General features: G+C 43.9%; 1 protein-coding gene across 1 annotated transcript in view; it reads left to right on the forward strand.

The window, feature by feature from the left end:
• MDGA1 (MAM domain containing glycosylphosphatidylinositol anchor 1) overlaps nucleotides 1–18,783 on the forward strand; it is a 1,234,846-nt gene that overhangs the window by 939,384 nt on the left and 276,679 nt on the right. The window contains exon 13 of the mRNA XM_078647369.1: nucleotides 8,009–8,161. Within this exon, the coding sequence (XP_078503495.1) occupies nucleotides 8,009–8,161 (153 nt within the window). The remainder of the gene's footprint in view (nucleotides 1–8,008; nucleotides 8,162–18,783) is intronic.

Here is an 18,783-nt window from a genome sequence, read left to right on the forward strand (position 1 = left end):
CCATCTCGGGTAGATGGGAGGGCCGTAGGGTGAACATGGTCACTAGCTACATCCCGCCTGGGCTCCAAACCCAATGTTTTCAGGATTTAGAAAAACTGCTCCTCTCCCTTCCGGATGGGCAGCTCTTTGTGGGGGGCGATTTTAACGCTGTGGTCTCAGGCCACTGTGACAGGCATCCCCCATGGGACATACCTTCCGGTCACGCATGGTAGCTGACTTTGTTGAGACATTTGTCCTTACTGACCTTTGGCATTTCAAGCACCCTAATGACAGCCAATGTACCTATTTCTCAGGTCCTCACCGTTCCTTCTCCCGCTTAGATTACATTTTCACACCTTTACAACACAGCATCGCTATTCAGGAAGCCACCCACTTAGCGCGGGGAATCTCAGACCACTCCCCTCTGCTAGTCCACCTCACTATCGGAGACAAGCGGGAGGGTGGTATAGCGCCAATCAACGCCTGGTATCTTCGCAATGCAGATACCCACAAAACTCTTATGCTGGCGATTGACCGCTATTTTGCGGATAATGATGGTACAGTGGAGTCCTCTGTGGTGTTATGGGAGGCGTTTAAAACCGTGCTCAGAGGGGAGGCCCTCTCGGCGATCGCGGGACGTCGTAAGGAGCGGGAGACGCAGTTGGTCAAAGTGGAAGGGGATTTGCGGGACCTGGAGGCTGCTGGGATTGCAGACGGAGATCCGGAGATAGCCCACCAGCTGCAACTCAAGAGAGCTGAATATATGACGCTGGCCACAGATGCTGCCAAAACCGTCCTTAGAGACAGAGAGGGTAGGGTGTACGACCAAGGGGACAAGGCAGGAAAGTTAATAGCATGGCTGGATAAAAAGACACAGGCGCAGAAGGTGGTCGCGAAACTTAGGACTGAAACGGGAGCGGTCATAACCGAACGGAGTTTGAAAGGCACTATCGGAAGGTTTATAGTAGAGGTTCGGACCGGCCTGAGGAGGACTCTGTTGATTTGCTGGCAGATATTCGTCTGCCGGCCCTCACAGAGGAAGAGCGTGAACTCTTGGAGGCTCCGCTTTCGACGGAGGAGCTGGGTCGTGCTATTTGCGATCTCCACTCGGGGAAAGCCATGGGACCCAACGGGCTTCCCATTGAACTTTACAAGCTCAACTCCGATGGCCTTAGCCTGTATCTCAAACGGATGTTTGAGGAAAGTAGGGAGCAAGGCGTACTGCCTAGAGACCAGCGTATCGCCACTATTGTGGCTGTCCCGAAGGAAGGCAAACCCAAAGACTCTTGTGCCTCATATCGGCCAATTTCTTTGCTTAACGCAGAACCCAAGATCCTGGCCAAGGTTCTTGCTAACAGGCTTAAGCATGTTCTCCCAACGCTGGTTCACCCTGATCAGTCGGGCTTTATGCCACATCGTAACACTGCACTCAATCTCCGTCGACTACAAGGCGTTTTGGGACGCTGTCACACCATTCGGGAGGACGCAGTAGTGGTATCGCTGGATGCCGCCATGGCGTTTGATACCCTAGAGTGGCCATACATGATGGCGGTCCTTAGGAAACTGGGCTTTGGTCTCGAATTCATAAGGTGGGTGTGGCTCCTCTATGCTGAGCCCCTGGCCCAGGTCACCGTAAACAACAAACTTTCGGGGGTCTTTTGTTTGGAAAGGGGAACGCGACAGGGGTGCCCTCTCTCGCCCCTGCTTTTTTCCCTGTCCCTTGAGCCACGATCAGGCAGGATCTTTTTTTCGGGGGCTCCGATGGGCGGATGGTTGGGAGGACAGGATATCGCTCTACGCGGACGATATCCTTTTATACCTCACGAACCCTCGCAAGTCACTTATGGTGGCCATGGACATTTTCACTAGTTTCGGGAGAAACTCAGGATACAGTATAAACTGGGGCAAGTCTGTAATGTATATTCTCCATGGCGACCTCCCGACGATCCCAAGTCATTGCCCGATCAGGATCGCCACCGACGGATTTAAATACCTGGGGATTTTTGTCTCCAAGGACGCGGCCACCCGGTATGAGAAAAACCTCCTGCCACCCATGCAACGGCTCAAAAAGGACTCGGCCTCCTGGCAGAAGCTCCCACTGTCGCTGTTAGGCAGAGCGTCACTCTTCAAAATGATGGCACTGCCGAGATTTTTATATGCCCTGCAGAATTACCCTGACCTGGTGCCGCAGTCGTACTTCGCATCTCTCGAAACCACGCTCAGAGAGTTATTGTGGGCAGGGGCACCCCATATCTCCCTTCAGAAGCTGACGTTAGGCTGGTATGATGGGGATATAGCGCTCCCGGATATTCGTAAGTATTACTGGGCAGCCAATCTTACGACCATTAATCAGGACACATACTGCGACGGTAATGATCCAGGGTTCGGAAAGGCGGAATTGGAATAATTTCCAATGCATTCCTATGGGCCAGGAGGCCCATAGGAATGATTGCAAAATAATTCTCAAATTGCAAATTCGCAATTAGCTAATTGCAATTTGAGAATTATTTCAAGGGTGCAGGGGTGTCTCAAAGACACCCTGCTGCACCCCTGAAATGTACATGTGTGTGCATACGGCCATAGGGCATTTATGTGCGCACGTTTGCGATTCGCAAAGGCCGAAATTCTGTGAATTTCGGCCTTTGCGAATCACAAAAGGCTTGATACATATGGCCCCAATTTACTTAAGTCACAGCTGTGTTGTGTTATCTGACCACAGTAACACAATCATTTACCACATCCAAGCATTCCCGAGTGAACAACGGAAAGTCAAGACAGATTGGTTGTTGAACCCACCAATGATCCTGAATTACCAGAGTACGGGCTAGAATAAAACCATGCAGTGAATGCGTTGCTAATGGAATACAGGTAATCTTTTAAATGAGGGCTGAGTGACTATAAAATGCAGATCTGTTTCCAGTGCCAAAATAATTAACCACAGCAGTTAAATGTCTATTTTCCTCCAAAAGAGCTCTTTGACCCTCAAAATAAAGGTCATGTGGATTATGATAAATACGTATGAAGCATATGCAATATCTTAATTGGCAATTTGTCATGGAAAATCACGGAGGTCGATATTAAAAAACAAAAAGCTTCTAACGTAATCTTAAAATGTCACAGTGGCTGCACATTAGTGAAAATAGGATGGTGGATATTAATAGTAACAAATAAACTTTTAACCATTAAAATATGGCACATTTCCTTCAGACTGTTTTTATTTCTTAGAAAAAAGACAGTGCAGTAAAGTGAAACTTGCAGGGTATGTACTGTACAGACCGAGTACATAAACGACACTCATATTTATTCTACATCTTGGGAAGCCCTTAGTTTGAGATCTGGGACAATCAGTCTTTTCCCATAGGCTCACATGGCACCTCTCCTTGTTTAGCAGTAGGATACACCACAAATGTTTTTAGTTCCCCTCTTTTTTTACATTTGCCCTCCAAAAATATCCCTCTTTCCCAGGGGCGGCTGCTCCACTAGGGCGAAGGAGCATCGACCCACTGCTTTCTCACAGTGGGAGAAAGCCAAAACATAAAATGGTAATAACTAAAAGTTATTATCATTTTATGTTTCTTTTGCACATTGCGTGTTCGCGAGGCTGCTCTGCTCTTTGAGCAGAGCAGGGGAGGAGTGGTATGCCCACTCCTGAGTGCGCAAAGACTGTTTGGTCAGCCCTCTCGGGCCACCCAAACCATTTGTGCGCATTTTGCTGTTCTTGATGCAGGCTGCTGAGCAGCCTACATGGAGAACATGGCCACACCATTAGCCCCTGTCTGGGCAGCGTCATAACTAATCACAATAGTGCTTGCAGCATTGTGATTTGCTTAGGGGAGGAAGCATGGCTGCCTGCTTTCTGTTCCTGGAGAGCAGGAGCCGAGAAGACGCGGGACCCGGCGGAAAGGTACGTTTCATTTTTTTTAAAAGTTCCCTGCAAAACACGCCCCCGCGACACCCCCTGCGAGCTCCCCTTCCACGCGACCCCTAGCACCCGCCCCCCACCAGCGAGCAATGCCAGCCGCTACTGCTCTTTCCAATGCAAGTTAATTGTTATAGTAACAAATATTTGTATAGCGTTGTATTACCCGTAATATGGTCTAATGGCAACACAAAGCAATTGACATCTTTGTTATTATAACATAATATCGATTTGCATTGCAAAGATCGATTTTTAGAAGGCAAAAGTATTTAAAAAATGGAGAAACAGCAGTATTAAAAATTCATTTCCCATTTTTCTGCAGCAAAATATGCAGAATCTAAGTTCTTGAGTGTTATCAAATGTTGGCATATTCAATTATCCATTTCTTTACATATTTATTTAGTGTATTTTGTATAGCGCGCAGCTACCCCAACGGGGTACACATACATTCCTCTCAATTGTTTCCTTTCGAGGTGAATAAATGAGTTAGATACGAGAAAGCTTTTTGACAAAAATAAGTTCATCTTTCAATGTTTATTTGTGCCTAAGGGTCAAAACCATGCTTGACCAAAAAAATCCTTAGGACTGTACCACTGTGATTCAAATAAGAGCATCAGTTGAAGAGTGTCATTGCCTTCTCAGTTTCATACATATGATTTAACTATGCTTAATTTTGTTCAATTTACTTTATGTGCGTTTTACTTTATGGGCCACATGCATCATTGTTGCCGTTTGCGATTCCTTAATTGCGAAAAATTAAGGAATCGCAATTAAGGAATCACAAACGGCAATGCATCAAAAAATCGCAATTTTTTTGCGATTCCTTATTTTTCCTTAATTGCGATTCACAATTTGCGAATCGCAATTAAGGAATCCCTTTACATTGATTTCTATGGGCCTAGAGGCCCATAGGAATGAATGTGAAGGCATTCTCATTTTGCGAATCGCAATTAAGGAATCGCAAAATGAGGATGCAATTTCAAGGGTGCAGGGGGGGTCTCAAGGACCCCCCCTGCACCCTGAAATTAAACTTTAAGTACATTTTTCACACACACATGCCCCAAGGGCTTGTGTGTGTGTAAAATGAAACTTTAAAAAATGCACTTTTGTGCATTTTTGAAAATTTTCGCAAATTACCATGAAGGTTAACTTCATGGTGATTTAACACTTCCTATTTGCGATTTCGCAATAAAAAAAAATCATGCATTGCATTTAAGAAATTGCAAAATTGCGATTTCCTAAATGCAATCGCAATTTAAGAAATCGCAAATAAATTGCGATTTCTTAAATTGCGAAAATGGCAAAAAGCTTCATGCATCCCAAAAAAGGGATTTGCATTCGCAAACGGCCGAATTTTGCGATTCGCACCGTTTGCGAATGCAAAAACCCTTGATGCACGTGGGCCTTAGTCTTCAAAACATTAATACTTAATTCAAAATATTCTGCAAAGTTAGTTAAGAAATTATGCAAATATTTTCTGAAGAGGTAATTATTTTTGTTGTTATTTAGGCTCACAAAAAATACTTACCATTGTGATGTATAAGATCACTTACTGAAATATCACCATCAGCGCCCTAACCCAAAAATAAGACTTATCTTAAGAACCGTTCATACAAACTGGACTTTTTGTTTGCATAAGAGTCTTAATCTATTGTTTTTAATGCATTTGTTTAAATGTAAACACTGCATGTTACACAAACCTTTGGCATTGTGAATAACAATCCCTTTTATTTATGTTTTACAAAACCTGCATGCACTGCGTACACACACACTTTAAACTTATAGCCGTTGCTTATGAAAAGCAACGCTAGCAATAACTGCACCTCTTTTACTGCCAGCTTTGCTTCTCGTAAGTAGGGACTATAAGTACAAAGTGTGTGTATGTTTGCATGTTTTCAAAACACATAAATAAAAGGCATTGTCATTTACAATGCCAATAACTCAGACTCTCGCAAATGCGAGACCTATTGCATTGCAAATGCTTGTTTGATTGTGCAGTGCAAATTTGCTTATCCAGATTGGCAGACTCTAGTGGATGGATGAAGCTGCCTTGAGGAAGCCTTTGTTAAGGTGAAACGCGTTGGCTGTGCTTATGTTTTTCAATGGAGAACCCAAGGCACTATGCAGTGCAGACCAGGGCACCCAATGAAAGGTGCACTGCAGTGCAGATCAGGGCACCCAATGAAAGGTGCACTGCAGATGAAATTGGACACTGCATGAAAGGTGCACTGCAGTGCAGACCAGGACACTCTGTGAAAGGTACAATGCAGTGCAGACCAGGGCACCCAATGAAAGGTGCACTGCAGAGGAAACAGGACACTCGATGAAAAGTGCACTGCATAGCAGACCAGGGCACCCAATGAAAGGTGCACTGCAGAGGAAACAGGACACTGGATGAAAGGTGCACTGCAGTGCAGACCAGGGCACCCAATGAAATGTGCAATGCAGAGGAAACAGTACACTGGATGAAAGGTGCACTGCAGTGCAAACCAGGACACTCAATGAAAGGCACAATGCGGTGCAGACCAGGGTACCCAATGAAAGGTGCACTGCAGTGCAGACCAGGACACTCTATGAAAGGTACAATGCAGTGTAGACCAGGGCGCCCAATGAAAGGTGCAATGCAGAGGAAACAGGACACTGGATGAAAGGTGCACTGCAGTGCAAACCAGGACACTCAATGAAAGGCACAATGTGGTGCAGACCAGGGTACCCAATGAAAGGTGCACTGCACTGCAGACCAGGACACTCTATGAAAGGTACAATGCAGTGCAGACCAGGGCGCCCAATGAAAGGTGCAATGCAGAGGAAACAGGACACTGGATGAAAGGTGCACTGTAGTGCAGACTAGGACACTCAATGAAAGGCACAATGTGGTGCAGACCAGGGTACCCAATGAAAGGTGCACTGCAGAGGAAACAGGACATTGTATGAAAGGTGCACTGCAGGGCAGACCATGTCATTCAATTAAAGGCACAATGTAGTGCAGACCAGGGCACCCAATGAAAGGCGCACTGCAGTGCAGACCAAGGCACACAATGAAAGGTGCACTGCGGAGGAAACAAGACACTGTATGAAAGGTGCACTGCAGTGCAGACCAGGATACCCAATGAAAGGCACACTGCAGTGCAAACCAAGGCACCCAATGAAAGGTGCACTGCCGAGGAAACAGGACACTGTATGAAAGTGCACTGCAGTGTGGACCAGGACACTCAATGAAAGGCACAATGCAGTGCAAACCAGGGCACCCAATGAAAGGTGCACTGCAGAGGAAACAGGACACTGGATGAAAGGTGCACTGCAGTGCAGATCAGGGCACTCTATGAAAGGTACAATGTAGTCTAGACCGGGGCACCCAATGAAAGATGCACTGCAGAGGAAAGAGGACACTGTTTGAAAGGTGCACTGCAGTGTGGACCAGGACACTCAATGAAAGGCACAATGCAGTGCAGACCAGGACACCCAATGAAAGGCACACTAAATGCAGACCAGCACACTCAATGAAAGGTGCACTGCAGAACAGACCAGCACACTCAATGAAAGGTGCACTGCAGAACAGACCAGGACAGCGGGCCCAGTCTGTAGTTTGTCGTCAGATGTTTATTATAACAGATGAGGGTAGAGAAGTTGTGTTAGTAAAAGGCTCCACCTATGAGAAAACTGAGAGACACAGAAAGCTGTTTGTACAGAGCTTTTTCCTTAGGATGACTCATAAAAACACCCACCCACCTTGCTTTCGTGGACAATAGGTTTAGTGTGAATGTGTCCCAGAGCACACAAGATGTTGCAGGGCGACCCACTGTCACCCTAAGGCTGAGTTGGGGAGTCAGTTCCGATAGGGATGCATACAAGTATGGCAACTCAAAAACCTACAGCATGGTCACTGCAAAGAACACAGCCAGACCTCTTCATGTTACTGTCACTGGACTCTTCTGTGCCTTGGCACAGCCTCCAGTAGCACTCCACAGCAGATCACTGGTTGCTGGTGATTGAGGAATGAGATGGTGCTTCGGGTCGCAGGACCTACAGTGAGTGAGTGTGATGTGATGAACCCTTGTTCAGGAGCCCTGAGAGCAGCACTGACAACCTTGTTGTTTTTAACTCTCTTAGATAACACCTGTCGCTTTGAAGACGAGAAGATTTGTGGATTTGCTCAGGATCAGATGGACAACTTTGACTGGACCCGCCAGAACGCCTTGACCCAGAACCCCAAGCGGTCAGCCAACACCGGCCCAGCCACCGACTTCAGCCAGACACTCGAAGGTACGGAGTCATTTTGTTGGGTTGTTGGTAATAGTACTTCTTCCTCCCCTGATATCTCATGTGTGACGATGTCAGTACCTGAAGAATGACGTGTCATAGTCGCGAGGTCTGTTGTAGGTCAGAAGGCACAACCTCCCAGAGGCTGAGTCACAGGCACCCAGGGACCAGCAGGCAACAACCTGCATCTTAAGGACATGAAGACACAAACATGCACACAGGCACAAACACATCAAGGCACCTGGAGGTTGATCTATCCAAGGACTTTACCTATTCTGTGTGTATTGAAAAATAAATTCATGCACCAGGGCCTTCCATCCATTGGGGAGACCTGAGCTTCCCCAGGGGTCAGTCAACACAAGTACACTCACCTAGATTAGTGGATGGTCACCAACCCGCCCTCCATTCGGAGACTTCACCTTTGGGAATCCCATCTCCTGAAGACAGTACCCACTTCTGCAGCTCCAACAACACCAAGAGGATCAGGAACTGGTAACTGTTGTTCTATATCTAAAGCATGTTACGCACACATGTTCTTGTTTATGTAGCTATGCGATTTGGAGAAATCCATGTGCACACTGGTGCCATTAAGGCAAGACTGAGCTTCCCCCACAGAAGAGGACTGCTTCAGATGTTATATCAGTCATGGGCCTCACCTGTAAGTTTCTTCTCCCTGACAAGCTTCTGGTTAGGAAGTCACTGGAGGTTCAATGCTAGGGCGAGATGTGGCATGTGGCAGTTGGGTTGAAGGTGCTGAACCAGTTAAGTACTTGCCGACATGAATGAGTACTCAATTCTCAACGAGGAGCGGAACTTATAAAGCCTTATTGCCCGCTGCTGAGGGCTAAACCGGTTGTTAAAGGCCCTGAACCCAAGTTATAGGCGTGAGCCGCAGGCGAGGGCCTATAACAAGGGAGAGGGCCTTTAACAACCGTTATAGCCCAAGGAAGCAGAGCAATAAGGCTATTAGAACATTCCACCCACTGAGGGTAGAATGTTCTAAATTAAAAAGGGAGAAACAGGAAGACAAACATTGGAATGTTGCAACAGAAGGCTTATGCTAGCCATGATATGCCTGAAGCTACTCAATGGGGCTCTCAAAATTCCAATATACTATTAATATATGTATCTAACCTCTTCCCTCCAAGTGAAGGAGGAAATGTAATATACCAGAGTTTCAATGGCCATGGTGCATGTGTTGGAAAGCAACAACCGTGATGATGATGATAATGCAACCTGATGTCGTGCATCAGATTGTGCAAATGATGGACAACATCATGCATGGGCATGTAGGTTTTATCACCCGAAATCCGATTACTTGGGGTATTCCAGTGTTTGACATCTCTAGCCAGCCCTAGTCCCAGTCCTAATTTTGGTTCAGCCAATTGCGGTTTGTGCTTGGGTCCGGCGATGCCATTCTTTTTCAGATGTCAGCCTCAGCTGATGACTTCCAATCTTCATGCAGCAATGAGTTGTAAGCAATGGTATGCATAACGTGGAGCAGCGGGTGCAAGTGGAAGGATACGCGAGCTGTCAGCAGGTATTGCGGTCAGTATGGGCATGGGTGCCCCAATGCATGCCATCCTGACGGAGACCAATGCCTGCCATCCTGACGGAGACCTGCATGCATGGTTGTTGTATTCTCTGTGTCAAGCGTAGTGTGCCTTTCCCATTCACTCAGTGCACCGCGGACCTACGCTAATGTCAAAAGGAGACTGACTGCTCGTTCTCTAGAAGCAGGCATCACAGATGGCATCGTAAAGGGTCAATGGTGGCCATGTTTTTATTCTCATCTATTATGTTGCCAATGTGCTGTGTGTGAGAATGGTGGCTACTGTATTTATTTGTATTTGTTGATCCTTCATGATGTTGCAACAGTGGAGCTGGGGGTCATGCCCATCCTCTTGCTACATGCAGTATTCTGAGCACATCCAGCTGTAACTGGAGGGCTTGCTGTGGCCTGAAGTGGAGTTTCTGTTCTGGAATAGTCCACGTCATTGACCCTAGTGCTCCTTGAGTCTCGACGGTTGGCACTTTTACGATGGGTTTATTATCCACCTGGAGCAGCTCTATTTTCACCAATGGGGGGAAGGTCCTGATGCGTCAACTCATTTCTCCATAGACACAGAAGAGGTAAAGCCCTTCCATACATCAACCCGCAGGTCACTTTATGGCAATGTCGGTGGCCAAAAGGTCTTAGAATTTGCTGGCCAGGTTTGAGCTCACAGATATACGATATGAGTCCTTTAGAGACAAATTCATAGTGTTCACATCAAATCATAAGGTTCAGGAAACAAGAAAAGCAAAAAAGAAATCCACCTTTGGCAAAAGTCCATGAGTTTGAAAATAAGAGGAATGACGATGCGACTGGTGGTGTGCCCGATGTGAGGTCATTATAAATCAAGGATCGTGTTTAAATAGTTACATGATGAAGTGCAAGTTGCCAATTTTTGGGGCGGGAATGTCCTCTGCGTGCCACAGAGTGTGGTCCCTTGCCATGACTGCCCAATGCTTGTGTATCTGGTATCCTGACTTTTATTTACTTCAATCTAGCATTTGCATGGATGTCTAGACCTAGCCTTGACTCTGTGAGGTCTGGAACCTGCCGTGTGGCTGGTAGGGCTGGACCAAGTCTATCTCTCTATTGGACAGAGGGTTATTGCCCAGGGTGCGGCACATGAAATGGAGGTGGAGGCAGAGTACCTTGTTTTGAGATTGATCGTGTGACCAGACCTTTTCCGTGCGTCAACGAGAGTGTGGTCTTCTGGCCTGCTCATATAAAGTTCACGTATTAAGTGAATGTCTGAAAGATTACTCTCTCTGTCCATATATCAAGTGCATATGTAGTGTATGTGTAGCTCATGAGAGCAAAGGCTGCCTCAGCTAGAACCTTCCTGCTCAGCTTTAACTTCAACAAGCCCATCATATCTGAATAAGAGCACATGGCCGGCTGCCAGTGCTTGAAAGCATCAGTGACGTAATATCACCAAAAACCCAGGGTGAATGAGTTGACATCACAGATACTGAGAGTCTCAAAGGACTGATATCATGTGATCTTTGAACAACATGGTGGTCCAGTGAAAGTAAACGTGTTTGTTGCAACAAGTCCACGAAGATTGTGCAAACCAAGACAGTTTACTAGAGGAAAACTCAAGGCTAGAGAGAAAGACCATTAATACGGAAATTGACACTGTCTTGAGGGAGGGAGGTGGGAGGAATGGAAGGATATAGGTCATTTGAGAAAGGGGTGACAGCAGGATGCCTGAAAAAGGCATAGAGTATAGAGTAAACTATGAGTTTAGAGTTAACCATTGGTATAGAGTAACCCATTGGTATAGAGTAAACCATTGGTATAGAGTAAACCATTGGTATAGAGCAAACAATTGGTAGAGAGCAATCCCCTGGTATAGAGCAAGCCCTTGGTATAGAGCAAGCCCTTGGTATAGATCAAGCCCTTGGTATAAAGTACACCATTGGTATAGAGTAACCCATTGTTATAAAGTAAACCATGAGTATAGAGTAACCCATTGGTATTGAGTAACCCATTGTTCTAAAGTAAACCATGAGTATAGAGTAACCCATTGATATTGAGCAAACCATTGGTATAGAGCAAGCCCTTGGTATAGAGCAAGCCCTTAGTATAGAGTAAACCGTAGGTATAGAGTAACCCTTGGTATAGAGCAAGCCCTTGGTATAGAGCAAGCCCTTAGTATAGAGTAAACCGTGGGTATAGAGTAACCCATTGGTATTGAGCAAACCATTGGTATAGAGCAAGGCCTTGGTATAGAGCAAGCCCTTGGTATAGAGTAAACCATGAGTATAGAGTAACCCATTGGTATTGAGCAAACCATTGGTATAGAGCAAGCCCTTGGTATAGAGCAAGCCCTTAGTATAGAGTAAACCATGAGTATAGAGTAACCCATTGGTATTGAGCAAACCATTGGTATAGAGCAAGCCCTTGGTATAGAGCAAGCCCTTAGTATAGAGTAAACCGTGGGTATAGAGTAACCCATTGGTATTGAGCAAACCATTGGTATAGTGCAAGGCCTTGGTATAGAGCAAGGCCTTGGTATAGAGCAAGCCCTTAGTATAGAGTAAACCGTGGGTATAGAGTAACCCATTGGTATTGTGCAAACCATTGGTATAGAGCAAGCCCTTAGTATAGAGTAAACCGTGGGTATAGAGTAACCCATTGGTATTGAGTAACCCATTGTTCTAAAGTAAACCATGAGTATAGAGTAACCCATTGGTATTGAGTAACCCATTGTTCTAAAGTAAACCATGAGTATAGAGTAACCCATTGATATTGAGCAAACCATTGGTATAGAGCAAGCCCTTGGTATAGAGCAGCACTTAGTATAGAGTAAACCGTAGGTATAGAGTAACCCTTGGTATAGAGCAAGCCCTTGGTATAGAGCAAGCCCTTAGTATAGAGTAAACCATGGGTATAGAGTAACCCATTGGTATTGAGCAAACCATTGGTATAGAGCAAGGCCTTGGTATAGAGCAAGCCCTTGGTATAGAGCAAGCCCTTAGTATAGAGTAAACCATGAGTATAGAGTAACCCATTGGTATTGAGCAAACCATTGGTATAGAGCAAGCCCTTGGTATAGAGCAAGCCCTTAGTATAGAGTAAACCGTGGGTATAGAGTAACCCATTGGTATTGTGCAAACCATTGGTATAGAGCAAGCCCTTAGTATAGAGTAAACCGTGGGTATAGAGTAACCCATTGGTATAGAGTAACCCATTGTTCTAAAGTAAACCATGAGTATAGAGTAACCCATTGGTATTGTGCAAACCATTGGTATAGAGCAAGCCCTTGGTATAGAGCAAGCCCTTAGTATAGAGTAAACCGTAGGTATAGAGTAACCCTTGGTATAGAGCAAGCCCTTGGTATAGAGCAAGCCCTTAGTATAGAGTAAACAGTGGGTATAGAGTAACCCATTGGTATTGAGCAAACCATTGGTACAGAGGAAGGCCTTGGTATAGAGCAAGCCCTTGGTATAGAGCAAGCCCTTAGTATAGAGTAAACCATGAGTATAGAGTAACCCATTGGTATTGAGCAAACCATTGGTATAGAGCAAGCCCTTGGTATAGAGCAAGCCCTTAGTATAGAGTAAACCGTGGGTATAGAGTAACCCATTGGTATTGAGCAAACCATTGGTATAGAGCAAGCCCTTGGTATAGAGCAAGCCCTTAGTATAGAGTAAACCATGAGTATAGAGTAACCCATTGGTATTGAGCAAACCATTGGTATAGAGCAAACCATTGGTATAGAGCAAGCCCTTAGTATAGAGTAAACCGTGGGTATAGAGTAAATCATTGGTATATTGCAAACCATTGGTATAGAGCAAGCCCTTGGTATAGAGCAAGCCCTTAGTATAGAGTAAACCGTGGGTATAGAGTAACCCATTGGTATTGAGCAAGCCCTTGGTATAGAGCAAGCCCTTAGTATAGAGTAAACCGTGGGTATAGAGTAAATCATTGGTATTGTGTAAACCATTGGTATAGAGCAAATAGAGCAAGCCCTTGGTATAGAGCAAGCCCTTAGTATAGAGTAAACCGTGGGTATAGAGTAAATCATTGGTATTGTGCAAACCATTGGTATAGAGCAAATAGAGCAAGCCCTTGGTATAGAGCAAACACTTGGTATAGAGCAAGCCCTTGGTATAGGCAAGCCCTTAGTATAGAGTAAACCGTGGGTATAGAGTAAATCATTGGTATTGTGTAAACCATTGGTATAGAGCAAATAGAGCAAGCCCTTGGTATAGAGCAAACACTTGGTATAGAGCAAGCCCTTGGTATAGGCAAGCCCTTGGTATAGAGTAAACCCTTGGTATAGAGCAATCCCTTGGTATAGAGCAAACACTTGGTATAGAGCAAGCCCTTGGTATAGGCAAGCCCTTGGTATAGAGTAAACCGTTGGTATAGAGTAACCCATTGGAATTGTGCAAACCATTGGTTTAGAACAAACCCTTGTTATAGAGCAAGCCTTTGGTATAGAGCAAGCCCTTGGTAAAGGCTAACCCATTGGTATAGAGTAACTCATTATTATAGAGTAAACCATGTGTATAGAGCAAACCCTTGGTATAGAGCAAGCCCTTGGTATAGAGTACCCATTGGTATAGAGTAAACTATGTGTATAGCGTAAACTATGGGTATAGAGTAAACCATGAGTACAGAGTAAACCCTGGGTATAAAGCAAACCATGAGTATAGGGTAACCCATTGGCATTGTGTAAACCATTGGTATGGAGTAAACCCATGGTATTGAGTAACCCATTGGTATAGAGTAAACCATGGGTGTAGAGTAACCTATTGGTATAGAGTAAACTATGAGTATAGAGTAAACCATTGGTATAGATTAACCCATGAGTTTAGAGTAAACCATTGGTATGGTATAGAGTAAACCATGAGTATAGAGTAAACCATTGGTATAGAGTAAACCATGAGTATAGAGTAAACCATTGGTATAGAGTAAAGTATGAGTATAGAGTAAACCATGGGTATAAAGTAGCCCCTTGGTATAGAGTAACCCATTGGTATAGAGTATACCATTGAGTTATTTTCAAAAAGAAGAACACGGCGAAGGACTGATATATGACATCCACTGAATTGTCTGTAAAAATGCCACAATAATCACAATTACAATGTTTTTCTTTTGCACAATGGCATTGTGCATAGAAAAGATCCTCAAAGGCAACTCATTTGCAGAGAAAGATTCTGCAGGCATTTCCATAGGGCATAGGCAAGCTTCGCAAACTTGTAGCTAACATTTCTGCATAAATGTTCTAGCATGGCCGAGGTGAACCAGAGTGAAAATGATCATGCCATTCCCTGACAATGATCTTCCAATGCAAAAAAATTGTGCTCGGTGAGAGTTAATTGGGAACATTTCCCAAAGGTGAAAATATCGAATGTTGCTTGTGAAAAAAACTTTAAATATCCATAATTAATTCTGGGAGAAAGTGTATGCTTTACAGACAATTATGGAAATGCAGAGCTTCAAACACTGTGCTGTCTTCTTCTGGACATGTGCTAGGGTGAAACGTCCTGTCGCAGCCCAATTCAGCCCATTTTTGCCTAATAACAATTGTACGGGGTTATGCTGGGAAGGCAAAGTGGCTTCCATCTTTGGAACTCTCCTCCGCGTACCACCAGATGCAGGTTCACGCATCATACGATCCCGCTTGCGACGTGTCAGTGTAGCTGCACTAAAGGTGGTCTGATGCCAATCCTTGAGGGGTTCCTCAGAGCATTCAATAAGACCTCTGACAGAATGCTGGGTCTGAGGTGCTTTCAGGATGATATATTGGTGAGGCAAGAGATGAGATTGCACGCGCGCTTGATCAGCGACAGTTGTGATCTTGCAATAAAAAAAGAAGTTTGAGATAAAGGTCAGGAGCGTATCATATTTGGGTCAAACCACACTGGAGGATGCACAGCAGCAGAAAAAGAGTTTTGTTGAGTTTATCTGACAGAGTCTGCCTCTCTTAGATAAAGATACATGTTTTTCAATTTAGGTCTGATAGAATAGTGTACTAGGTTTGCGCTATTTGTTTCTGGCAAAAATGTCCATGAGAGTGAACAGTGTCAGCACACGTTTGGCGAGTCATGGTGCCAATGATGTTCCCAACATGCAGGGAGTCAGGGGCACTCCTCAAGCGTTGAGCGGAATGGTACCCTTGACGAATGTGTGACTATAGGGACGGTCCATCCCTGAAATATCCCTATGATGTCGGTAAATTGACCTAGACATCAGTTGACCATACAAGGAAAAGATCCTCAGTGTATGGTCTATCTGTAAACATGCATGCTTTTAAAAAAAACGATGTGATTTATACATGCCAATAGGCTGTTTTAACTAGCAGGGAAAACACAGGTCCTGAAGAAAGCCAATTGTCCTTTTGGGGCAGTTTGTGGCTGAAATATTTCCACCGATTAGATACTTGGGACCATTATATCTGAATATAGTGTCACTTTTCTTACTTTTAACGAGCCCCTAAACCTATGCCATGAAATAACTTTTTAGGGGTAAACAACGTTTACCACAAATCTTTTTTCCCGCAGGGAATCACAATGCGGTTGTTACAACGACCGTGTTGTGATTCCGCGTACCATTACTCCGCAAGTCGGAACAACGACCGTGGAGGGGGGGAAGGTGTTGGATTTAAAATCCAACACCTCCCCTATTGTCCGCACAGACTGGAGTTGGAATAGTAAATTATACTATTCCAAAAACCAGCGCCCCCCCCTATGCAAGTCGTTGTTCCGACTTGCGGAGTAATGGTATGCTGTATCACAATGCGGTCGTTGTAACAACCGCGTTGTGATTCCCTGCAGGGAAAAAGACTGTGGGATAACAACATACATTCCTTTTTAGGTTTTGGAGGTTATTTTAACTCACCAAGATCCCCTGCCTTCACTCATAGTTATCACAGAACTCCACTTACAAACATCTTATGTGTGTGACTGAGGGTCCAATGAGATATATATATATATATATATATATATATATATTTCTTGGATTCTTCTCGCCCCTCAGCTTGGCAATTGAAGTCACGGCACAGCAACAGGTAAGTTTGAACAAAAGTTTATTTACACACCATGTGCAAAAATAATAGTGCAACGATTAGGACGGCCTACGCGTTTCGGCTACTACAAGCCTTCCACTGGACCATAGAGTCCTTTCTGTCTAGACCATTTTATAAAGTGCAATGTGCAGTAAAGAAGTAAGTCCCCTCCTCCATTTCCATTAAAAAGTCTAGGCTGTCAACCTTGTATTTTTACAACAAAAGTTATCGCCATTTTGGTCAGTTTCAAGGTGCATTGCACCTATGGTCCACAGATCGATTTAAACATAACTGTAAAGTACTAATTTGTTATATTGATCACGCATTCCATTTACATATTTACAGTCTATATATACTGAATGATTTTCCATTTCCAAAGGTGCGATGTATTTACCCATAAGTTGTTATTATTACTGTTACTGCAGTGGTGGCAAGTAAAGTACTACAGACTCACCCTGTATTGCAGTTCAAATAGTATCACAAATTATAGAGTATACCTAGGCTGTACATATTTTTAAATTATTTACAACAGTGATTCAGTCCTCTTTCATTTTCAATTCCCATCTCCTTAAGTGTGCATATCAATCTATTTTGCAAACAATTACACAGTTTGGTGTTTCGGCTGGTAAGTGGTTCAGATTTGTGAAGTACATACTAGATTGGTACTCATTATGGAGTGGTTTAGATTACAAATTACACTGAAAAAAAAAAAAAATAATAATATTTTTTGTTAACATATATGTGCAGTTTAGTTGTTTGTCACTAAGCCTCTTTGGAGAAACCATTAGTATACATTTTGATCAGACTGATGGCGATATTACGTTTTTAGGTGACCACACAATTTCGCAGAGGTCAAGAACCAATTACGGACAGGTATTCAGATTTAGCAAGCATTTTTGAGCAGGCATTATTCAACATCACACTAGCTTCACAGGTGTACGTATAATTCGGCATCCAAATTATGCCCAAAGGGATGCTCAGTGCCCATTGCCAGAATCATTCGCGATTCAAGTTTGCGTAGCATTAAAGTTTGATCTCCCCCTCTCTCAGAAAGTTTGCATAGTTTTATTCCAGCATATTTAAGCAAGCTTGGATTTGATTGATGGTATTTGGCAAAGTGTATTGCCATGGGGTAACTAGTGTCCACATTTTTGATCGCTCTTAGATGTTGTAAGATTCTAAGTTTTAGTTTGTTGATCATACTTCCTATATATAGTTTTTCGCAAGGGCACGATAGTCTATATACCACACATTTTGATTCACATGTTATGTGGTCCCTTATTTTTTCAATCCGTCCACACTGTAGTTTGTATTCTGTTAAGTTCGTGCCATGTTCACAGGCCTTACATTTGAAACATTTCCAAAATCCCGGTGTTGTGAGCCATGCAGTTTTCTTAGGGACTTTTAATTGCAGGTGACTTTGAGTCAAGATGTCACCTAATGATGAAGTTTTTCTGTAACAGATACTGGGGTGAAGAGTCAGGTTTTCCTTTAATGTGTCATCAAGCATTAAAATGTTCCAATTTCTATTTAAGGCTTTTTTAAGTTCCAGACTTTGATTGTTATAGTCGATGATTATTCTTGTAATGTTCTCATTTCCCATCTCGTCTGGATTCTTGTCCTTTTTGTTGTTTTTATTCTCTCTAGGTAGGAGGAGATCTTTTCTTTCCTTCAGATTCACCCTTTCCTTTGCAGATGTGATTACTTCCATGGGGTAGCCTCGTTCTTGAAATCTTATGCACAGTCCATCAATTTCCTTTGTTAGGTCGACATCTTCCGAGCAATTCCTTTTGGCTCTTAACATTTGGCCATATGGAATGCTCCACTTGAGTTTTTTCGGGTGTCCACTATTTGCGTGCAACAAACTGTTACAGCACGTTGGTTTTCTGTGGATTTTTGTACACAGCTTGTCATTTTTGATGAAAACTTCAACGTCAAGAAAGATCAAGGCAGTTGCGCTTATTGATGAAGTGAAGTGAAGATTAAGGTTATTGTTCTCCAATGAATTTATGAACACTTGCAGTTCGTTGATGTTACCTTCCCAGATTATGA

Source organism: Lissotriton helveticus, chromosome 6, assembly GCF_964261635.1.
Source record: "Lissotriton helveticus chromosome 6, aLisHel1.1, whole genome shotgun sequence".
Taxonomy (NCBI): Eukaryota; Metazoa; Chordata; class Amphibia; order Caudata; family Salamandridae; genus Lissotriton; species Lissotriton helveticus.